General features: G+C 41.3%; 2 protein-coding genes across 2 annotated transcripts; both read right to left on the bottom strand.

Moving 5' to 3' along the window:
* Positions 1-1,791: 1,791 nt before the first annotated feature.
* ubox5 (U-box domain containing 5) lies at positions 1,792-7,788 on the bottom strand. Its single transcript, XM_018674861.2, has 7 exons — positions 7,686-7,788; positions 6,605-6,668; positions 5,708-5,809; positions 4,563-5,326; positions 3,808-4,427; positions 3,492-3,677; positions 1,792-2,495 (listed from the first exon to the last, which is right to left on the bottom strand). Exons 2-7 carry the CDS (start codon positions 6,656-6,658, stop codon positions 2,275-2,277), a joined length of 1,947 nt encoding a protein of 648 aa, XP_018530377.1. The 5' UTR covers positions 6,659-6,668; positions 7,686-7,788; the 3' UTR covers positions 1,792-2,274.
* A 565-nt stretch (positions 7,789-8,353) lies between these two features.
* On the bottom strand, positions 8,354-20,243 carry lzts3b (leucine zipper, putative tumor suppressor family member 3b). Its single transcript, XM_018674850.2, is given in 9 exon segments — positions 8,354-11,213; positions 11,215-11,511; positions 12,477-12,707; positions 12,953-13,144; positions 13,780-13,908; positions 14,328-14,495; positions 14,588-15,067; positions 15,892-16,854; positions 20,036-20,243. Coding segments are annotated over 8 exon segments (3,168 nt in total). The 5' UTR covers positions 16,738-16,854; positions 20,036-20,243; the 3' UTR covers positions 8,354-10,388.
* Positions 20,244-23,829: the final 3,586 nt, after the last annotated feature.

The following is a 23,829-nucleotide window of genomic DNA, read 5'->3' as shown; positions in this document are numbered from 1 at the left end:
CGTATCTGACGTCAGTATCGCGCCGTTCTGCTCCGTACACGCTCGCGCACCCGAAGGCCACCGGCGAGCGAGAGGTCGCGGGCAGATACGGCTGTGCATCAGATGTGTGCCATCTAACAAATGTACATAAGAAAACAGCAACGAGAGCACAAGATGCCCTTTCTGTATTCAGCAGTGCGCCGCACTTATTTGGAAGAACTTTTTCTGTAATTGGAGCCTCAGCAGGTGGAAGGCGGGAGGGCTAAAAATGACATAACATCAACAACTAATTGAAGTTTGTGGACAGCTAATTAGATTTACTGCAATAAAAGCACTGATTAAGTACATTTCATGATGATCATGCACAGTTCAGCTGACAAGCTAGTCACTGCTCATCACGACAGACATTTTTGACTTCTGTCACATGAAAGAAACTGTGCAAGCATCATGACAACCTCCAGGTCACACCAATTATCCTCCTGAGGTAATTTCAAATTTTATATTAACGACCATAACAGGATTAGCATTTCAAATAAACATAAATATTTTCCGTTTATTATTCTGTTCAGTGTCTTGTTGCATGCTCAGGGTTGTATCTCACACATTAGCTGTTGTGATGCTGATTAACAAGTAAATGATAAATGGCAAAACTGAGCATCAGAGGCTGCAGGTTAAGGTGTGAAGGAGTTTACCACAGCATTCAAATCCAAATCATTTAATAAATCCAAAATGTGGTCTTATGATACATTACTATACTCCTGAACAACATGGGAAGAAAATATCTCAAAACATGTCTTCTAACAAATGGAAATAACTTCTGATACCTGTAGTAAATCTTTAAATAAACTTTTTTTATTTCACTACTTGTGAAATAAAATGAAAGTTTCTTACATGTATGAAGCAGAAAAATAAGTCTCAGCTTTTAAAGAGTAACCAAAGTGAGGGGATAAAGTCGACAAGAAGATATCACTCATATACACAGTGTGATTTAGTATCGTTTAAGTGTTTGAACGGTGAAGCTGATGTCTTGATTTCACATGCAGAACAACTGATTCCAGTCTTTGCTCTTTTTGAGCGGATACAGGATCATGACCTCAGTTAAGCTTAATGTTGTCAGGGAAACCAAGACAAATTATGCTGTTTGTTACCATAAAGCCAAATAAATACTGTTTTTCCTGACTGTGGGTCTGTTTAACCCTTTTGTGGACACAACAACACACTCATAGGAGGTGATTAGGGTGAAGTGTTAAGAAGCAGAATATGAGTATGTGGGCAAGGACACTCTGGAGGACATACAATGTGCACATGTTTACTGCTATTTCCTAGCACTGCGCCATTTATTGCTACCTGATGAACAGTTGCCATTGTGAGAATTCATGCCAGCAATATTAACACTATAAGAAAGTTATAAAAGAGTAGTGCATAATCAGCTCCAACATTACATTTCTGCCTACATTTACCCAACAAAAGACAACAAAATCTATGCAAGTGTGTATGAAATGTAAAATGGTGAAGGGAGTGAAGAAGGAAAAAATGGGAAGGGCCAGATATTAGGACAAGGATAACATGGCATTAGGGGTTTGGATGATCAGCTGAGCTTGACCCTGTCTGTTTCTACACAATGACCACACAGCCTTGGGTCACCTCAATTTCCACTTTAATTCTTCTGGCATCTTGTGCTCAGCACTGTCGCTCAGCCTTTTCTTTGTGCATCTTCAACAGATCCAGGGTCTTTCCGCAGAGGCTGCGACTACACTTCAACGCTCAATGAAAACGAGAGGGGGTGGAAGAGAAGAGAACAAGACTTTTATTTATTTATTATTATTATTATTATTATTTTTTTACATTCTTTTACACTTTTTGTAAAGGTCTTTGCATTCAGTGATGTTCTTTCTTAAACCCGTTTGGCCTGTGTAATCTGATTTGGTGAGGACAGGTCCAAGGAATGTCTAAAAAATATAATTCAGTGCTTCTCATGAGAAGTACTTATACATGGATAAGGATATAAAAAATAATACAAAAAACAGAGAGAAAGAAATAACCTCCTCATCAGTTATTATATTATTCAACATACAGTATGAAGGGGTCAGAAGGTAGCATCAAACCCAGTAAACAATTTGTAAGTGTGGGGTTTGAATTTACAGCTTTAAGTGTTTTTTTCTTCACTTTGAGTCCAACAAGGTCACACCACTAAAATGCCACATCTGAAGTACAATCCCATCTTCACCTTGAGAACATTCCTCCTTGTTTCTTCGTAGGCTTCGAAGGCGTAGCTTTGGCTTCTTACGCCATGTGTCAGTGATGCACACGTACGATGTCAACGCGTGGGGTGGGGCTTTGGCAGGTGGGACACGAGAAGTGATTGGATGTTGCTGTAGTGAAAGAATCTGGTGGATGTGATTCCCTGCGCAGGCATGCACGGCAGAGCAAGTGACCGCATGTTAGACGGTAGATAGATGATGCAGATGTGGAGTAAGCAGAAACCGAACGGGAACACGAGGAGCACCTCTTTTCTCCTGGCAAGCAAATACGAGGGGAAATTAATCAGCCAATAGATTAATATTAATTTGACATTACAAACTAGAAAAACTGAACAATTTCAATTTCAAAGACTTCTACACAGTTATAAAGTCATTACTTTTGGTCTTCCTGTATAATTCAGGAGTTCCTTTGTTATATGCTGTGAATTCAGTCTTTGGTTTATTCCCCTTTCTCTTAACTGATGAAGCCTATATTCAGTTTTGTTTACAGGAAGTGCAGCATTAGGCTAGACACTGAGTGAGCTATGGCAGCAGTGCTCCGAACCAATGACAGCAAAACAGCCAGTGGTGGGTGTTTTGCTTAAGGTACAATTGACATGACATGAAATAATTTAAGTAATAGATGCCAAAACACTGCACAGTGGTTTATCATACTATACGGAACTCTATAAAATCACCACGACAATCATTGTATCTTTTGCCACAATGATAACCATGTAAACAGTAGAGATATGGTGTTCACATTCCCAAGTACCTGACATGTGCAAGTACATTTCTCACAGTTAAGAGCCTTACTGGGTGGTGTCGCATTGGAGCCTGTTTTGATGTTTTTGCCAATTGATACCTGCATTTTTCCCCCCCGAGCACTCTGCGCTGGTTCCCCACCTGCGTCGTCTGGTAATGCCTCATTTATATCAATGGGAGGGCTGAGGGCATTCACAGTGGAGTACACTTGCTCTAACATGTGCAAACCAAGCATGTGCTTAAACACAAGCTACTTTTGATCTAATTATCTCCATATTTATGAGCAGCAGAGATTTTGATTATGTTAAGGAAGTTTTGATACTTTCTTTTTGGCGTGTCGCCATTTGAATCCATTCAAACTGCCATGAATCCAAACTGACTATACCCTCTTAGAAGCAAGTACAAAAACCTCTTAAAGCCACCTTTCAAGTGCAAATCAAATTGATTTTTTTGTGTGTATGTGGAATATACCTTAAGTGTTTCAGAGTGGATTTTTACAAACCCTACCTGTAGACATGCCTGAACTGCCTGAACTCTGGCAGTGCTGTGTGGTGTTAAGTGGCTCAGAGTCAGGATCAACCCCTCTCTGCTGGGACAAGTTTGAGGTGAAGGATGGTCGGCCCTGCAGGGCAGAAAAGAGGGCCTCGTCGAGACTGGCTGACAGACGCTGCTCATGGGAGCTGCAGCTTGGGACTGAAGTAGTATGGTTGAGGAAAAAACATCCACACAAATGACAAGTCAGCAGGAATAAAGATAAAACACACACATTGAAGACAGTACAGATATGACAGGATCTCGCTCTTAAAGAAGATATCGTACTAACCTGAATTTCTTGGTCTTTTTGTTTGAGGTAGTAGGAGCTTCTCAGTTGTTAACTCTTCTGTTGAGTCTTTTGAATTTCCACTTAGATCTCGTTTCTTCCTTCTATCTAACTCTGATTTACTATCTGTAGTAAGAGACTGGGAGTTAAATGTGTGACTCCCCTTATCTGATGAATGCTCTAATCCAGTGTCTATCTGTGTAGTCCTCTTTAAGGTTCTACTGCCAGCATTATATTGAACAGCAGTACTGTTTATTGAGCTTTTACTGGGACATGAAGAGTTCTGGGACTGTCCTTCTGCCTTAGAGGATATAAGTCTCGAGGCTTGTGGGTTCTCCCCCTCTCCTTGTCTCCCCAACATCCCGTCCCTCCTCACCTCCCCCTTCTGCAAGAGGAAGTGGTCAATGCGGGTTTTCAGTTGGGGGTTAGGGAGGGGTTGGGAGGTTGAAGTGAACGGGACCCCAGTGAAGGGGTCGCTGGGGGGTCGACCCCAGGTGGCTTCCCTCTTCTGGTACTCCTCCAGTGTGGTGCTGTCCACTGACACACCGCTGGGCAGTAGCATAGGCAGCGTCATTACCTCCTGAGTTATCGGGTCAAGGAATTCTTCTGGGATGGAAAGATCACTGGAGTCACACAAAGAGCCAACAGGTGATTATCAACTTTGTGGGAAAACTAGTAACTTTTATTTTAACTATTTTAAGCTTTATTTTATCTACAACAAGGGGATTAAACAAACAGATTGCTTCAGAAACACATACCTTGGAGGTGTGGCTGCTTGCACTGGTTGTTTGGTTTGTCTGATGGAGGGGGCAAAAAACACAGGTCGCGGCAGCTGTCTTTCACTGGCCTCGTGGACTCTTTTAATCCTCTCAACTTCTTCTGCAGGGCAGCACCGAGCAGGCTGTCCCCACACGGACAAAGCCTTGAGCCCCTGAGCAGATGCTGCACCGCCAAACGGCACAGTCACACGAAGTTGAGTGACAGCACCCAACGAGAGCAGACCCCGGCTCCACAGCTCCTCTTTCCGACAGTTTGCGGGTTGCGGAGGAGGCGGGGAAAGGAACGGGGGCCGGGGACTAAAATTTGAACGCGAAAAACAGACTTGGGTTTCCTCTCTAAGTTCACAGCGACCTACCAGTCTGAACTCTGGCTCATTTTGGCTGGAGTCAGCATTTGTTTGAGTGTGCTCTTTGGCCATCGGCCTCCTGTACACCTGGCCTATATTTTGACGTCCATCTGTAGTCTCCTCACCCCACTGTTGGGCCTGAAGACTCCACTGGTGGCCATTACTTTGGCAAGATTTCCTGTCATGCTTTCTGTTGTGTTCATTTTGGTCCTTTACCTGCATTAGTTCCTTTTGCTGAACCTGTTTATGGCCTTGACCAAAATTCTGGGAAGGCAGCACATCAGAGCTGGTGCTGATCTCCAGTCTCTTGCTGGCATGTCCTCGGTCCATACCCCAGGGCCACAGCTCCACATCCACCCTGCACAGCTCCACCTGGAAGCCAAACTTCAATGTCACCTGAGAGAAACGGAGGGAAAAATGGGTATTAATTTATTAATTGTAGGATGAATGTCTGCAGAGTAATGTAAGCAGAGTGCTGCTAATTTTATTCATTGTAATTTTTTCTGACAATATGAGACTATGAATATGAGTATTGTCCCCGCTCTGACAAATGATTGGGAATGTTGACTCTGAAATTTAATTATTTGAGGCAACACACAAGTCTTTTATCTAACAGCTCATTATTTTAAGAAAAATGTTTAATCACTTTCTTGCCAAGAATTAGATGAGAGGATTCATTCCAGTCTGTATGGCGAATATGAAGCTACAGACACGAGAGCGGTTTCAATCTTCTCTTCTGACTCTCAGCAAAACAACTCAATGACAGCTTCATCTTACCTGTACAGGTGGACGAAGAAAGTACTCCAGCTTGAAGCCCCGCCTCCTGAGAGCGGGATCAGCTGACACAAGGTTCGTGACATCATAGCCATCTGCACACAGCTGCAGTTGAAAAATAATGGTAAAAAAATCTTTAGTGAAAGCTTCATATCAAAATCTAAAAGGAAGCTAGAGCTAAAGATTATTTTATTGAATCTTTTGCCTTTAATAGACAGCATAAATTATACAGACAGGACACAATGAAAAAATGTCTGTGTTACACTCCTCCCCTGCATTCAAATGCTTGCAAAAAAGTCATCAGAGTGGTAAAGATCATTTTAAGAAACCAGGTTTTTCTGGTGTAATACATGGATACAAAACTTGCATGTCTGTCATGCTAAATTGGTTCACTACAATATTAATAGTCAGTGATGTTAATTTGTAAAACTCTTCTGTAAAATTCTGGAAAACTGTTAAATAAAAGACATGCACACATGGAAGGAGAGATGACATCATGAAAGACTATGGCGAAATGGGTGAATGGAATTGGGATAAGAAAATGTCATCCAAGAACTCCTCAAAGAGTGAAATAACAACTTTCATACCAAGTGTGGAGAATATATAGCCATGATAAGATTAGAAAGTACCAATAAAAAGAACATAACAAGGTCAGTTGTGAGTCAGTCTCCCACACACCACTTTGTCCCTCTGCTTCTTTATTTTCATGTCTTTGTCCTCCACCCCCATCTTGTGCAATTTCATGTACCTTCATCTCAACACATATTGGACCTATTCTTTAACTCTATAAAGGGGAAAAATAAGGTGAATGGTGCACTCAGAAGACACTACTCAAGAGTAGAAAGGACAGTTTTACATCTTGAGGGTGGTGTAATGATAGGTCCATGAAATGTACCGCACCTTGTTGCAACGAACTGTTGTATAAAAGTGTGGCAGACAGAGATTCACAACCATATTCTCCAACCTGCGAAGACACAAGCTGATTTTAGAGCTATGCAAGTTTCCCTGCGTCACTTACACATCATCAGTGTATAGGTCAAGGCAAAAATGAAGCTTTCAGTGAATACAGTTTTTGTCCTGTTTACACCTAGCAGTCTTCAAGATCTCTGACCTCATAACAAAATGACCTTCTAAAACAGACTGACTGACTTCCCATTGACAATTTTCAATAGTGAGCTCTAGGAGGTCAGCTCGTGTTAGGTAACATAGTGACAGGCACTTTCACTTCCGTTTCACATCTGTACTTCAGTGCACATGAAATAAACCATCCATGAAGCACTATGAAGCAGTCGGTATCACTGTATATTGAATATATTTAGATTTTGGAGTGTTCCTAGCTTTAAAAAAAATAAATAAAATGAATTAATAAAAATGCTATGCTATCTGAAGATCTCAAGTCTGCAAAATTCTGATGGACATTTCTGATATAATCTAATATTTAATGGACTAAATATTCAGTCAGATTAGCATAAATAAGAGCTGGCAAATTTAGTCCATTAATAGTTTATCTAACTGACTGAAAGAAAAAGTCTTTAGCTACGGAGTGTAGTTATGGACCAAACGATTAATCTATTAACTATTATTATTAAATGACAGTAAGATTTAAATGTAACTCTTAACACCTGAGTGCTATGATGGGTGCATTCCTTTCAGCTATGGGAAACTACTGGTGGTAACGGTTCACCAAAAAAAAAAAAAAAAAAAAAAAAAAAAAAAAAAGACTAATAACGTTGTGACTCAATTTACAGAGAATATTTTGGTTAGGCTGCTTTGATTTGAACATAAAACATACAGAATATTACCGGTAAGTCATTCACGACATTTTGTTTTCCAAAGCTAACCTGAACGTATGTCTCCTAGTAGCATTAACAGTATGTTATGGGATATATACATGTTCAAATACGCTCAGCACTGCTAATGCTGCGCCAGACTGACAATGCTAATATTAACCTACTAAACTAAAGCAGTTCACAAAGCTTACTTTGCTTGGTCGTTGACAAACTTTGCTGTTCTCTTTATTTAGCCCCTCTGTAGTAGACAGTAGAAGGTAGCTAATAACTGCTAGCCACTAGTTAGCATAGCCGACTCAACTAAGGAAGCCGCGAAGGGGCATGCTCCACATTTGTAATTGCGAATTTATCAATTTCCAAGGGATGCAACAGGACTAAGTGTAAATTAAGTAACAATAAATGTGATTAAATCCCTTGTCCGCTGAGATTTATATGCTCCTTATTATGTCTATGGCAAGCCCTTTCAACGTTTAATATTTAAGTTTCACCTGACCATCTCTGAATACATGTATTCTGTCTCTTCATGTAAATCCAGACTGACTCTATGAAGTTGAGATCAGGGCTCTGCTGCTACCATCTGTGGCAAGAGTATCAACCAAACTTTACGGTAGTGATTACAAAAGTCTGGAAAAACAAAACTAATTTTGTGTAGCATAAATATTATTTGTCTCTTTGATGTTGTTAATCATCTTGTGCCCCATGAGATTTAGCCTTAAGGTTATCCTGAGCCAAACTGTAGGAACCACTGGGATAGAAGATACTGTATTTGCCTTGAATAATAACATATTCCACTGTTCGGAGGACTCACTCCAGCTGAGTCTCAACCACAGGACAAATAATTTGTTCAATGACAAAAAAGTGGTGAATTATTCACATATCTTTATTAGTTCTGCTGAATTTTAACAAAGGGGTGGTTTTAATCAAGCCTGAACAGTACTAGTAACATAAATGCAAACAATAAATCTGAAACATGTATAAAATTGGTAGCATTTTGTTCTCTCAACAATGTATTACTGTAACTACATTTATCACCTACATCAAAAGGAACATCATTTTTGGACAGGGTTGCTATGATTGCACCATTATGGTAGACCAATAGGCTATCTACACAGTTAAAATTAAAAAAAAAAAAAAAACACACAACAAAGGAAAGCTCAAATGGCACATATTTTCTCTGTCAGTTCACCATAATATAATAACAGTAATAAAGATGATAATACTATGTAATACCTTAGAGATAAGTTAATATTCTTGAGCAACATCTTTGTATGCTGGCATAAACAACACATATAAAAGCCATGATATTCACATCTGAGTCTACTGTACATCATAACTTGTGTGTAGGACTACATAGTGCAGTTAGCCTGAATGCTCCCTTTACAGAGGCAAAACTCCCCACTTTTATGATTTCTTTTTTTAAACTTCCTTCTCCCCTGCTTTGTCTAAACAAACTATACAGAAGAAAGTAGAGTTTTCCGGGATATACAGTTTGGAATTTCAGTCTGCTCACTGCTCTCATGTCAAGCTTTGATGTACATTTTCCTGTACTTAAAGAAAATGCCTTTGCTCTTAATAAATCTTCACTTACTATATTGCCACTAGTCCCTCTATCCTCAATCTCATAAGCTGAAACTTTTCATAAGTATACACACATGCACACACGCCCCCTTGCGCACATACACTCTCTCTCATACACACATTTACAATCTATAACTATTTATAAGTATTTCTTTCTAGTATATCATACATTCTATAAAATGTTTTAAACTTTGGGGATACTGACTGCTTTCTCATTTCATTTCTTGGCTGCGAAAGTGAACGACACAATTATCATAATAACCAAATTCAAATTGTGTGCTTCCACTCACATTCTCTTTGCAGTTCAATGGGAAGAAATTGGAGGAGATGGGAGCGCTGTGAAAGCTCTCTAGCGACCTCTTGCGTTCGTTTTTAATCACAGCAGATGATCTGCAGTGAAGGTGAACCAGGTTCTCCCACATCTTTAAACTTTATTCTATATTCATTTGGGGTTGATTATCTGCTAAACATATCTATTTAATTCAATTTGTAGAAAATATAAACTCTGTTGGTTTTAATGATGTGTTTAAATGGGTCATGCATGTTGGACCCTGTGCATGAAACGACTTAAAAAATGATGTCAACATCTGCTGGAATTAAACAAAATAGTCCAGCTAAGTGTAACAATGTTGTGTAACTGGTTTTCTGATATTCTAACTAAAACACTGAAAATAATAATCATACTCTTGATATTTTTTTTTCATTTATTCCCAGCGTTATTTATTCTCTTATACGTGCTGGAGGGAATGGGGTAAGGCGCTCTCTGGCCAAAAATGCAACTTAACATCACACACTCTGACCACTAACTCTACTTTTACATTACCAGTGACACAGACTTACAATGAATAAATACCGCATAATATTCTTGTTGATCATTTCTGACAATATCCCTGATTGTCTTGGTCCTTTTCTAGCATGGGCATCAAATGACCCCTGTATTAGTGCTGTAATCTAAACATTGTCATTTGATACTTCGTTTTTCTGCCATCCATCAGTATGGCACACTTCTCATGAACACTTATCATGTAGGATGTAGTTGTGTGCAACTAGTGAGAGAAAGGCTGCTTAGGAAGTTGGATGTGATTCATCTTCCTATTCAGATAATCTACTTGTTATTGATAATGCTGGATTTTACAGTCAGCCTTTGCTGCTGTTTAGTGTTTATAGTTGCTTTGAAAAGTATGTCAGACTGTACTGATTTATTCTATTGTAGACTGAAATGATTTTATACGGTAGTGAAGTGGTTTTGTGTGAGGGGCCTTGTTGCTGTGTGTGCATTAAACTGGGTAGTTTGAAAGCATTTCATGGAGCTGCCTCTATATCTCAGTGGACTCTATCCTTTCCAGGCGTGAGGGTCCTGCCCAGGGAGGGGCAAGCTGGTGGAGAGAAGGAGGGCCCTTCTGGTCTTCACAAGGTGGAGAGAGGGTGAGAGCAATGGGGCCAGTAAGAGAAGGTGGGGGCTGAGGAGACAGAGGTGAGAGGGCTGTTGGTGGAGGTGGAGAATTGGAGGAGGTGGGGGAGGTGGTGGTGGTAGTTGTAATAGTGGTGGTGGAAGAGGTTGTGGTTGGTTTGGCTCCCAACTGGCTCATACGTTTTTCCAAAGCTTGGTTCTTCTGCAGTGTTTCCACATAGCTGAGCTGCAGCTGTGCCTGGTATTTCAAAACCCGTTCCTTCTCGTCCTGCCAGGTGTGTCGCTCCTGGTCAAAGTTGAGGGCCTGACGTTCCCGTTGCTGCCGCTCCAGGCGTAATGCAGCCTGCAGCTGCTCTAACTGCCTGCGCAACTCCCCTGCTTCATCCCAGTGACCCTCCTGGGCCCGCTGTGGCGGGTGGGCATCCTGACGCAGTTGCACCTCCTGGCAGAGTTGGGCCTCATGACGTAGCTGGGCCTCTTGGCGCATTTGGGCCTCATGGCGGAGCTGGGCCTCCTGACGGAGCTGGGCCTCCTGGCGCAGCTGGGCCTCCTGACGGAGCTGCACTTCTTGACGCAGCTGCGCTTCTTGCCGTAGTTGGGCCTCTTGACGGATTTGGGCTTCATGGCGCAGGTGAGCCTCCTGACGAAGCTGGGCCTCTGGCCGAATTTGGGAATCCTGACGCATTTGGATGTCCTGCTGCATGTGGGCATCTTGCCGCTGCTGCACATCAGCGCCATTGAGCTTCTTCACGTTGCTGCCTCTCCTGTCTCTGAGCTTCCTGCCTTTGGGCTTTGGCTTCATCACTCTGAAGACTCAGCAGGGTATCAGAGGTGGGGGTGAGGGAGTTGGTCGAGGGCTCAGTGGGGTTACGTGGGCAGTGGACAGCTCCCCATGGCGGCAAAAGTCCTGCAGCAGCTAGGTTAGGGCTAACAACAACTTCTGCTCCTCTGCTCACTTCACTAAGAGCCCGCTTTAAACTAAGCACCTCTGCCTCAAATACACCCAACTTCTCTCTAAGGATGGACACCTGAAGAAAGGAATAGGTAACAGTTATCATAGAAAATATAATTCAGTTTTAAATCTATTAGATGACAACTCACTTTATGTGTGCTCTGATTAAAATTTCATCTGATAATTGCATGAATTATAAATTGTACTTATGAAAAGAACATTGTTCTTAAACTTGCTGCCTTTTCAGTAATGAAATGCCCAACATACATAAACATTTAGAAGTGTGTAAGCTGCTTATGAGCTACAGTACAGAGGAAAAAGCTGTTGGATCTGTAATATACAGTGTTGCCCAATCCCCAATTTGTCCGAGTCTCCTTGCCAAATTTTTGGAATCCCTTCGAAGGATTTCCAGGATTAAATGATCAACAATCTAGATTAAGTGGTAAGCATCCCAATCCTGCAATCTCACTTGCTGTAAATTATATTCTGACTGCTTTGGACTGTAATCAACATTGTGTTGGTCTTTTTGTAGACCCTTCCAAAGCCTTTGATAAAGTCAAAGTCAAACTCCCCTGCAGCTGCACAAGATTTTCATCACAGACCTAGAATCATATAAGCTTTAGATCCTACAGCTTGTGATACATTTCACACATTTTTGGGTGGTGTATGACTACTGTTTTGAGGAGGAAGACACATAAAATCTGGTTGCTTGTCCACATACAGTGAGAATAATGCCTTCTTCATACAACCTAATATATATTTTACAGTGTGACTAGATCAGATTTTCCAATCAGACACTGTGATGAACTGCTGGGCTTTAACATTATTATTATTAATATTATTATATTAGAAAAGGCACTTATTAGTATCAAATTTGGTTGGCTAATGAGCCCATAATGCATGCTTTATATTTATTTCCCAAAGCCAAATAAATACACTTAAAGGTAACTTATGTGTATTATTCACCTGTTTTTCTGTTATTTATAATCCCCAGTGATAAAGTCCTGTGTGCCCTGAGTATTAGTGTAACTGTAAACGTACCTCTGACAGAGTTCTCCTCAGTTCCCCCTCACACTTCTCCAGCTCCAGACTCTTGGTGCTATAAGAGTCCTTCAGGCCCAGCATGGCCTCCTCCCGCTCCCTCAGCTGGGCATTGAGCTCTTTCAGCTGGCCTCTCAGGGCCACCATCTCTCCGGCTCGCTGGGTCACCTCAGCCTGACTCTCCCTCAACTGCTGCTTCAGCAGTGAGATCTCTCCTGCCTTCTGACACACCTGCAACATGAAGAATGAGGGAGTGGGTTAGTGCTATTTATTTTTAGTACTTTAGTATTATTGTAAATACACTCCCTATCCCACTGCATATAAGTGGGTTGCTTGTGCACGCATACTTACAGACATAGGCAGCTTCACACACACCCTCATGCTAAGGGCTCAACTGCTCAGTCTACCATGATGTAAACCCTGATAACATTTTACTGAACTAGTCAAGCACACCAACTCATATACTCATATCTCACCTCCCACTTAGTCTCCTCCAGACGAGGCAAGATGTCAGCCTGCTCCTTCCTGTAATCCAGGCACTTTCTCTCCAGCTCCTCTCTCTGAGCCAATAGAGCTGCCATCTCCTCCTGGAGCCTCCGTTTGTCCTGGGACAGACGGGTTATCTGGGCCTGCAGGGCAGTCTGGGAGCGCTGAGCACGACGCGTAACCTGTGAAAAAACACAAAATAAAACCAAAGGAATTGTACATACGTAGTGTAAGTTTTAACAGAATTTTCTGGGTTTGGCACAGATTTGGTCTGAATGCCTGTCAGATGATGCTACATTTTACCTGCATTTACAATTCAAAACCTTGGGAGAGATTCCGCCTGCCATGTAACAAGACACGGCTTCCTCCAAAGATATACAAAACGGATGTGCACGACAAAAAAGTTGAATGTCTTTTAAACCAGTTTTGAATCTTGCACAAGCAAGTATCCACGTAATATCCACGTGTTGCTTACAAGCACTGCTTCTTTAAAAAGGACATCATCATACCTAATGCTTTCTGTGTAATATAGTATATATTCATCGTAGATGAAAATATTCAAGTGGTCTATCAGCTTTCTCTCATTTTCCCCTGGGCCAACGAAGGGGCAAAATTAATTCAAAATGATGCATGGGCCATGAAATCAAACTTTTTTGTTCTCACATCTGTTTTGTATGTACCCCAAAAACAATTTTGACCACATTTTGCATTTTTTCTAAGATTTCACGTGTTGCATTTAGACTCCAGATGCAAAGAAAGCAAGATAAAGTGCAATGACATCTTGATGTTATTTTGTTAAAGTATGCAGTGAGATCACCTGCTGCAGCCGTGAGGCGTAGTTCTGTCTAAGCTCATCCATTTGTCGTTCCCAGACACGTTGCTTCTCCTCAAACACCTGAATGATTGCTGCCTCACTTTGGTCCAGGTTTCTGCGCATATGCTGCACCTAAAAAGAAGAAAAGAGGAAGCAATTTAGAAGGTACCGTAAAAGGAGAAGAAATTCAACTTGAATAACTAAATACGGGACTATCGATAATCAGGCCATACATTTCTCTAGTAGATAATACAGAAAAGAATAATTTATTTTGCAAAAAAAATCAGTACTGTAAAAAATACTAAAACAAATTCCATGAAATTCCACTCATCTTCACTATATGTAAATTTCCCCATTGTGGGACTAATAAAGGATTATCTTATATAATGCTGGGGCCAGAAAGTTTGGAAACACAGATCATGGGACCTAGGGAAAATAAAATCAAAAATGTCTACATGCCTCTACATGTCCCTTTAAATGTTGGTAAATATCTTTCTTTTTAATGGAGTGCCCCCTAAGAAAAATAATAACAATTCAGACATTTCTCTGACCTCTTGCTCTTTCTCCCACAGGCGGTCCTCGAGGTCCTGGATGATGTCATCAGAAGAGGGAGAGGGGCGTAGAGGCGCTGGGGCATCACTCAGGTGGCTCAGCCTCTGATAGGATGAAGAGCTCTTTCCTGAGGAGGACCGGCCACTGTCTGAGGCACTGAGCCCATTCTGGAAGAAGGAACCACATCCAGTTATGTTAAAGATGATGACAGTACTGTCAATTTAGCATCACACTAAGCAAGTGTAGACAATGAGCGTACCTGGTAACCAGGCTTTTCCAGCTTGTCCAGGCCTGCAGCTGCCCCAGCCATGCCCAGCCTGTTGATGTGGCTGGTGGAAGCACTGAGAGGCCCCAGGACTGCCGGGGGCCCACAACCAGAACCCGAGCCCGTGTATGTAGGCAGGCTGGTCAGGGAGTTTCTCCCTGAATCGGACATTCCTCCCTGAACCACTTCATTACCATTTCCCCCACCCTCACTTCTGCTGACCCTCACTGGGCTGTCCTGGTCCAGGAGCAGGGCCTCTGGGACCTCTCCTGATTCTCCTCCTCCTCCTCCTCCTCCGTCCCTGCCTCTCCTGCCTCCTCTGCTCTCACTGAACCCTTCACCCCTCGCCTCAGTCTTGCCCTCGCTCCCAGCCCCTCCTGCCTGGCCCACCAGGTTCTGCATGGAGTGGAAGCTCTTGGGAACCACCGGCTTGAAGGCAGAGGGACGAACAAGGCCTGAGTTGTTCTGCATCGCCTGAAAAAGAGACATAAAATTCAACATTGCAATGTGTTAAGTATGAAAACACAATATGGGACATGTACTAGACTGCTGGAGATGATGTCGATGATGTGTTATTGGTAGCTATATTCATTCCTTCTGTGCATTAAGTTAAGTTAAAGCTAACATGTAACTTCAGTAGCATTAGATAGGGAAATAAAGAGAGTATCCAAGACTGTCATTTTGCAAGATGCCAACATGATCCAGCTAATTCAAACTGTTTAAGCATTTTTGCATTGAAAAGTTACAGTCTTTTGAGTTTATACCCCTTTTTTTGTTTGGACAGTTTCCTTACTGAACCATGGTGGAGGAGTAGTGACACAAAAAGGAATTTAGACTAAAAGACTTAGGAATGTGCCCATTTGATTTGTCTGACACTGTTGTGACTGCAGAAGCCTCGTGGTGGCTTTGGCTAAAATTTTGAATGCATTTTTTGACAGAGTAAGGAATGTGAATTTTGTCCTCCCTCATTTACATCTGAATCATCCTAGGAAGGGATCAGTTCAAGGCCAGTATATTCCACCCTGGTGGTTTTTAAACCCCTCGTCACAATATGAATATCTACGATTTTCCTTTCTCAAATTTCAAATGGCCTGAGGAGGTAAAACTAAACTAAACCTTTTTTAACAAGAAAGGATAAAATATTTGATAAAATTACAAAAAACATTCTTTTGTGTGGCAGAACTTTGATTTTCACCATTTCCTTATCATCATCTTGTGAACCCTTAGAGTCGATATGCACCCCCTTTTTCAGATGCTGATCCCCTCATTGGGATCCACTGTCTTATATCTAGAAGTACCTGCTCCAGTTTTCCCGACACTGGCAGGATCTTGGGTGGGTTGTGGTTCGGAGGGTTATGGCTGGCTGGATTGTTCTCACTGTCAGTTCTGGCGGCTGCCATCTCTCTGTGCTGGTGTTGGTTCATGCCAATGCCGTTCTTCTCATTTCCTCCTCGGCCCACGATGTTCCCACAAACATCTAGACCTGCAGCCTGCATTTCCCTCTCTCTTTCTCTCTCCAACCTCTCATTCTCCATCCTCTCCCTTTCCCTCTCCCTTTCCCTTTCCCTCTCTCGCTCCCTCTCCCTTTCTATCTTCTCCCTCTCGATTCTCTCCCTTTCCCTCTCTCTAGCTCTCTCCCGCTCCCGCTCCCTCTCTCGTTCCAGCCTTTCCCTCTCCACTCGTTCCCGCTCCCTCTCCCGGTTCCTCTCCCTCTCTCGCTCCCTCTCTAACCTCTCTCGGTCCCAGTCTCGGTCGCGGTCTCTGTCTCTCCCCCTCTCACGCTGCCTCTCCCTCTCCCTCTCCCACTCCCTCTCCCTCCTGCCTGCTCCGTTGCCACACTCCAACTGGTTGTTGTTGGACGGGGCCGCCATGGTACATTCAGTGTTGGTGGAGGAGGCTGTTTCGGTGGGCCGGTCAGTCCCGGTACAGGTCCCAGTCCCGATACTAACACTCCCTCGTTCATCACTAGAAGCCGTCCCGTCTGATATAGTCGCCGGGGGGCGGGGCAGCCGCTCTGCGCTGCAGCTGCGGTCGGCAGGGCAACGGCGAGAGAGAGGAGGCGCCCGGGGCAGGGTGGTCCTCGTGCCCACAGACTTCATGGCAAACTCCTGCTCTCCTGCCACCCCACTGCCAACACTGCCCATAGTGGGGGTCAAAGGTCAGGGATTAGAGGTTAGGAGTCAGGATTGGGGAGGGTCACAGATACATTTGGAAGTAGTGTGGGTCATCACAACCTAATGCAGGTAGTGGGGGCACACACACTAGAGGAACACAGAAAAACGAAAGGAGTTATACAATATTGTAATTGCATAATGGCTAGTTATACAATAATAGCTAATGCAGAATAGATTCCAGCCCACATACAGGGGCAGCGTGGTCCTCCCACCATGATAAAAATGAAAAGGGTCAGATAGATAAAGTCTGGACAACCTCAAGTATAAATAAAGTGTAAAAAATAAAACACTCCTTCAGTTTAATGATGCCAGTAGAAACAAATCATAGTGTTACTTTCTGTTTCTGTAGTTAAGAGTAACTTATTTTTGACTATTTTGAGTTTCACCATATAAATTCATGCAGTTTTAAGGAATGAAGAGGTCACTCACACCCATGCAGTTTGAAACAAAAAGTACACATTTTGTTCCCAATAGCATTTTTGAACTGGAGGAGTTTGTTTGTTTTTTGTGGACACAAATAAAGAACCACCTGCATAAAACAGGTCTAATGCAATACAAAACAGCCCTGCAACAAACACGATTTTTGTAAAGCTTATAATGTTCAGTTTTGTTGACAATGTAGACCACACTGACATATATATATTAAAAAATGGCAGAAAATTTCTAAAACATTTTTTTAAACTTTAGATATTTTCTTATCAAAAGAATATATGTTTTTAAAAACTATTGAGGTGGCAATCCTTCCCATTGCAACAAACATGGCTTGCACATTTTAATGAAAATGACTATGGAAGTAAAGCTTTGTAATTACACCACTCAGGGAACTATTTTGTGATATATATATTATATATATATATATATATATATATGTGTGTGTGTGTGTGTGTGTGTGTGAGTTATATGATGTTACATATGTTTAGGGTCAATAAGGTCTCAAAGTTGCCTAACTCTTTGTCAGACCTCTCATGAACAAACTGTACTAAAACTCTCTGTACTAATAATAGAAATCCAAATAGACTTTTGATTTGGGATTTGGGAGGGTTAGTGCCGTAAAGGCACCAATATATAAAACCATTATCACAGAAACCCTAAGCAGAAGTAATTTGTAATTTCTGTGATGAATATCTAGTTCAAAATCAAGTTTATTAGCAGTTTATCTTAAACTTTTAGATTTTGTGACGCTCTCAGGTGATAAAACAAGTGTTAAGTTTGTTTTTAGAGCAGTTTAAGAACATTAGGGTTAAGTTTATAGTAGATTTTGAAGCTGTAGTCACTAGTGGTGTATGGGCTAGTGTTATGGAATAACTGGAAAACCTTACATTAAAGTGCAGTATAATCCAACACAAAAGTAGGATAAATCGCGGTTTAAAATGACCATAGAGCTCTGTAGTCACCTCTCTAACACAGACTTGATATCAACATCTCAACATTCTAAACTACCCAAAAGAAATATTTATTGCAGGGCTGGTATATTAGTTTGCAGTGTACAGGTATTCCTACTAATGTTGCCTGTTTATCAAGTACACATGGCTAAAATTAATGCAATATGATACAATAGCCCTGCCATAAATCTTACTGTCATGAAGGTTATGTGTTAATTATTTTAGAGAGGTGTTGATTTAACTTTATAGTCATTTTGGAGTTTGTGGTCATGTTGCATTGTGTCATGCCCAACTGGGCAAAGGCCAAGAGTTCTCTACGAGGCAGTTACTTCCTGGTAATTTGTATAACTGCAATTTTGTTTAATAATATAATCTCCAATAAACCACAACAAGAACTAAACTAGTAAATGTCCAACGGTTCTTGCATTTTATTGTAGTAAGATGTTCTGTCTGACAAGGGGGCCCTGTACCAGAATCTAGTATAACACCTTTACTATTTACTATACTCTCAGTTGCTATTATGGTTCCTGAAGCATATTCATTAAACAAATTTGTGTTTAATCAAATAATCGCAGGCCAACTGACAGTTTAGATAAACTGGTTGGTTTCTGGGGCTTTGGACAAAATGGTTTGGGCCCACAGCAAAGTTCTCCTATGGCCCCCTTGCAGGTTTATCTTATCTAGCCCTAGTTATGCAGGACATTTCTTGTCTTTAGTCTACCCTTCTTAGTTTAAAATATTAGAACCACCTTTCAGGATAATGGAATACAATTCAAAAGCACCACAAACTACATCTTCCAAAATGATCACAAAGTTTAAGCTTGGTGTACCAAATAAACTGGAAACTGGGTGTATATTCAGAGGCAGTAGTTTGCTGTGTAGTTTATCTGTACTGTATTATAGGGCATCCTGTGGTCTAGGGGTTTAGAATGCTGGCGATTCTACATCTCTATCTGAGTCCTGCCTGGGACTTTTGTTGCACGTGATCTGCAACTCCTCTCCCTTTGCTTCCTCTGAGCCTTTCACTGTCTCCTATCTGGTAAAGATAAAAATGCCCCAAAATATCAAGAGAAACACCTCTCAGTGTAATGCAATACAGTTCAACGTCCCCACAAACTGCAGCCTCCAAAAATCACCACAAAATTGAATCAACATCTAAAACCATCATGAAGGTAAGGTTAATAGCAGGACAGGTGGAAGACGACATTATATCCTAATAAACAGGCAGTTCAGTCGAGTATACACACATATGTATGTACGGCAATGAGAAGCCTCTGTGCTTCCAGAAATAAATATGTTTCTGTCTGGGCTTGTTATGTTTATATGGCTATAATCTGTAGCCAACAACTGTACTACATTACGACGTGAAGTATTTAAGAGCTCGCTCGCACATGAACACTCACATCATCAAAATCTTAGTGTAACATATCACCCTGTTTTGAGATAGATAGATAGATAGATAGATGGATACGCAGTCATGCCAGTGCACCTCCCCTTCTCAGCCCATTTACTAGAGGTTTACTTCCACTTGGGTGAATAGTAGTAGTAGTAAAATACACTGCCTATCTATCTGCTGCTCTGCCTCATTCCCCTCCCCTCACGACTCCCTCTCTCTCTCCCTTTTTCTCTGCATCCCTGGGCGGCAAGGGCGGCTTTAGCAGCATCCGCATCAAGCCCTGAATCGACTGCGCTCCCAAACAATTACTCGCTAGGCCTGAGACAAAAAAAAAGAAAAAAAACAAAAACGCACGATCCTCGCTGAATAAAAAAAAATCTATAAACCTGAATTAAAATGCACAGCGTCATTGACATTGACGACGTATCATGCAGTAGCTTTGATTTACCGATTGTAGCATCCTGGCGATCCATCATCAAAGGCTACTCACTATTTTGCAGCTCGGCGGGTTTGTAAGATGGCAGCTTCAGTAAACAATATTGTCACAAGACAGCAACGTCAGTCCTGGTCGGCCGGGCTCTGAATTTATCCCTGCGATGTTACCGTGGGTCGGTAATATTAGGGGATGCTGTCTTCGACCGCTGTCAGCGTCGGATGCTGATGATGGAGTCGGTCGGTTGATACGCGCATCAGCTGAGAGACACACACCCACCTCTGGTCCCGCCCCTCCGGCTGCATGATAAAAACGCCCCCTTTTGGCATTCATCCAGTGCTCTCCCTCGGGAAAAGCCTATAGAGTTATATACGGTCCCCACAGATGGATGGATGGAGTTGGATGAGACGTTGAATGGGAATAGTAGTGATGCATCACCAGAGACCTTGTTTTTATTTTGGGTTTTTTAGCCTACACCTTATCAAAACCTCTAAATGAAAACTATAAATAAATATAATAAGATTTATTTCATTTTATTATCTCAAATAAAAGTTCTCCTAATTTAAACTCTATTAGTATTTCTTTACGTTTTTGCAATACAACAAGCTATAAACAGCAACACTGACATATCTATCACCATCAAAACCTGTTATGGTGAACATATGTGAGTCAATAGCCTGTAAATATCCAGCTGACACAGGGCAACATTATCATTCACGTTTGGTGCCAGGCAGGCAGCGTACAGACAGTTGTTTGCAGTTTTCCAAACTGTCCTGAGCTTTCCTATTCCCACATCATCCCACTTCCACCATGCAACACTGGGAAACAAGAAAAACTCAGAGAAACTAGGTTATTCAGGGTCAACTGCATTTTAAACCAGTGAAATATTACAGCAATTCACTGGAAAAGCCTTATACACCGAATACTCTGCTCAACCTAAAGTACTCTGAATATATATATTCTAAAATAACCGATCAAGATTAAGTAACTAATACAACAGAGGGATTTGTTAAGGTTTCAAAGCAAAATATCAACACAACTACTAACCATGTTTATCCTTACATCTGATGCTGGGTCACCAAACCAATGTGCCACAACAGTGGGAACACTATCAAACAAAATGTCAAACACTAATAATATTTCAGAAACATGCATAAATTTGTGTCAACAAACCTGTTACCCTGGTACATGCTAGAAGGCTTTTCACTACACCTGCCCCCATTGGACACCACTAGGATGAACCTTCTGATTGGAAACAAATTAGATAATTGACACATTCAGTTGAAGTCATTTTTCCACAGTTTTCAGTGATAGTAAACTCAACATCTTTGTGTTTCTGGCTGTTGGTAAATGTTGGTCAGTATAATTACTAACTTGCTTGCAGTCACACAAGTTACACAAGTTACTATTTAATATTGCTGTAACTCAATATTTAACAGGTTGTCCTGTCTTTGTGTAAAATCTAAATAAGGATCCCTCTGCTCGTCGACACGTCTTCAGTTTTATGTAACAGATGTGTCAGTCCTCAGCAGGGGATGTGCTGAACAGTGTGACTGCTTGTCATCTTTACTTTGCAATTCCTCAGTAGCTCCTGTTTTCTCTCTTGGCTCTTATTTCTCTGTGACCTGACCTCTTGTTAGATGGCAGTTTCCTTTTCCCAGTCTGTTCTTACCTTTTAATATTTACTTACCAGTTTGCAGCCCTTCATCATGGATCACTTGTTCCTGATAATGTTTTGAATCACTTTATTAACTTTGAGTTTTTTTTTTTTTGGCAGAAGCATCTGAGCTTTTTGAATGTCTCTCCTCCTTGCAAAATGTCCTTACATTCTATACCACTATAACCAGAAGCAACACTACTGCAAAGCTACGAGTACTTGACACAACAGAGCACCTCTCCTTCAGAGTGAAAGATACTCCTCTGTCCTGGGGAGCTGGGTAAAATTGGATTTGCCTCTCAGTTGATGTTAATTAAGGTGTGCTGTCTTGCAGCATTTGCAAAAAAAAAAAAAAAAAAAAAAAAAAAAAAAAAAAAAAAATTCCCCATCCCTATGGTTGTTAAATCAATTCCTGCTAATTCTTACCCTATATCTACTGGAGCTTATTGTGTCTGTTTTGTTTGTCTTATTTCCTGATGAAGTGGTGAGGAAAATGAACACCACTGTGCCCCCTGCAGGATGGGAGACAGACCTCCAAGACAGAAAATACAGAGTACAAGCCAAACTAAAACTCCAGGGTAGTGTAGCAAACAGATTTTTTTATTTTATGGGACCTTACCCCAGGCAGCTTAATAGTTGAAGATCCACATTATGGTTTTCATAAGAGGAAAAGCTCAGGTGTAACTGCTAACACTGATGTTTCTGTTAAGTGCCTCAGTAATACCGGTATTACTTTGACTGTGATGACTGCATGAACTAACTTCACAGATTTTAAATGCATGATTCAGTAAATGATTCGGTTCAATTCTCAAGGTGATCTCATTTCCAGCAAACCTGCTTTGGTTTTTAAACATCATAGAGGACAGTCATAGCACTGTGCGATCCTTTCATATTGATGAATTTATTTACTCACCATCACAGATTTCTATAACAGTGTAGGATAGAGTAATGTATTGTTGTACAGTATGTTTGCACATATCCAAAGATTAATGTCATTTTCAGGCCAAGTTAATCTTTATATACTATTAAATCTTGAAAATCTTCTGTAAAGAGGAGGCCCTTTTTCTATAAAATTTGCTAGTTTGTCCATGAGGGGGCAGTGGTGTCTATTTGCTTGGAAGCCTGCGGTGGGGAAAGACTCTCAGGTCTCCAGGGATTCCCTGTCTCAATTTGGCCACTATGTGGTGCTATGACTTCTGTTCTCTCCCTCTTTTATGTGAACACAAGGAAAGGCACATGGTCATGAATAACCTTTATAACACACATTGTGCATACATTTCATTTGCCAAATATCAGAGAGTGTAATATTCGACAGAGGGTGGATGTGTGCCTTGCTTGTCTCTTTTGCTTTAATGTCAGCTGTTAATATTATCTGCCTAAATTTGATCTATGCAGAATTAAATCTTGGGGTTAAAGCAGAATGAAACAATCAGGGGTTTTGATGTAAGTGTTGCAAATTCAATATAATCCAGTACTATTGATAGATAAGATTATGTTTGTCTTGAAACAATACTGGCATGCCCCCTGTGTGGTCCATGTAATTATTGTTGAATCATTAAGTGCTATACAAAGGCAACATGTCCTGCTTAAGGCTCCTAAAAACATTTTGCCTCTTATTCAAAAAGCTTCTTTAGTTCAGTAACTATCTGGTGGGGAGTCCCAAACATGTAACCTCTTGTGGAAAGGAACTGAAGTCACATTTGAGTCCCTGAAACCCCTTAGGTCATCATGTGAATTGCAGTCCAATGAGCTATGGTGTGAATGGCGTCAAGCTGCCTGAGGAGGGATCTCAAGACTGTATTGTAAGGCTGATAAGTGGTGTCATGGACAATCTGTTCTGTTTTGTGATGGTTGTTCCAAACTGAAAAAAACACAAACCTATCCCTTAATGCAATAACATTACAGTGTCGAGACACCTACTTTCTTTCTTTTTTAAAAAAAATCTCCCATAAAACCCTGTAGGGCAGGATCAGAGAGTGGATCAGTCCATGGCGCAAGCCTTGGGTCATTTGCTTTTTGGAGCCATGGAACTGTGGAGAATAACTGATAGTATCACTGTGTTCTGAGAAATGACTCAAAGCTTGTCTTTGTTGTTGCCTTCATTTGTTCATATTCTTGAATGCCTGCATTCAGATGGATTCCTTTGGTTGTTTGCTTATGTTATGGTTACATTTAACATTATAGCCTAAAGGGT

Source organism: Lates calcarifer, linkage group LG13, assembly GCF_001640805.2.
Source record: "Lates calcarifer isolate ASB-BC8 linkage group LG13, TLL_Latcal_v3, whole genome shotgun sequence".
Lineage (NCBI taxonomy): Eukaryota > Metazoa > Chordata > Actinopteri > Centropomidae > Lates > Lates calcarifer.
The sequence above is the reverse complement of the archived record's forward strand: the minus strand, read 5'-3'. Positions and strand labels throughout refer to the sequence as shown.

Excerpts from the sequence above, each read along its gene's own strand:
- ubox5 (XM_018674861.2), bottom strand. The coding sequence starts at position 6,658 with ATGGTTGTGAATCTCTGTCTGCCACACTTTTATACAACAGTTCGTTGC. Across the intron at positions 3,678-3,807 it reads AAAAAGACCAAGAAATTCAG|TCCCAAGCTGCAGCTCCCAT; the intron begins GTTAGTACGATA and ends ATACTACTTCAG. Across the intron at positions 2,496-3,491 it reads CAGTTCAGGCATGTCTACAG|GAGAAAAGAGGTGCTCCTCG; the intron begins GTAGGGTTTGTA and ends TTTGCTTGCCAG.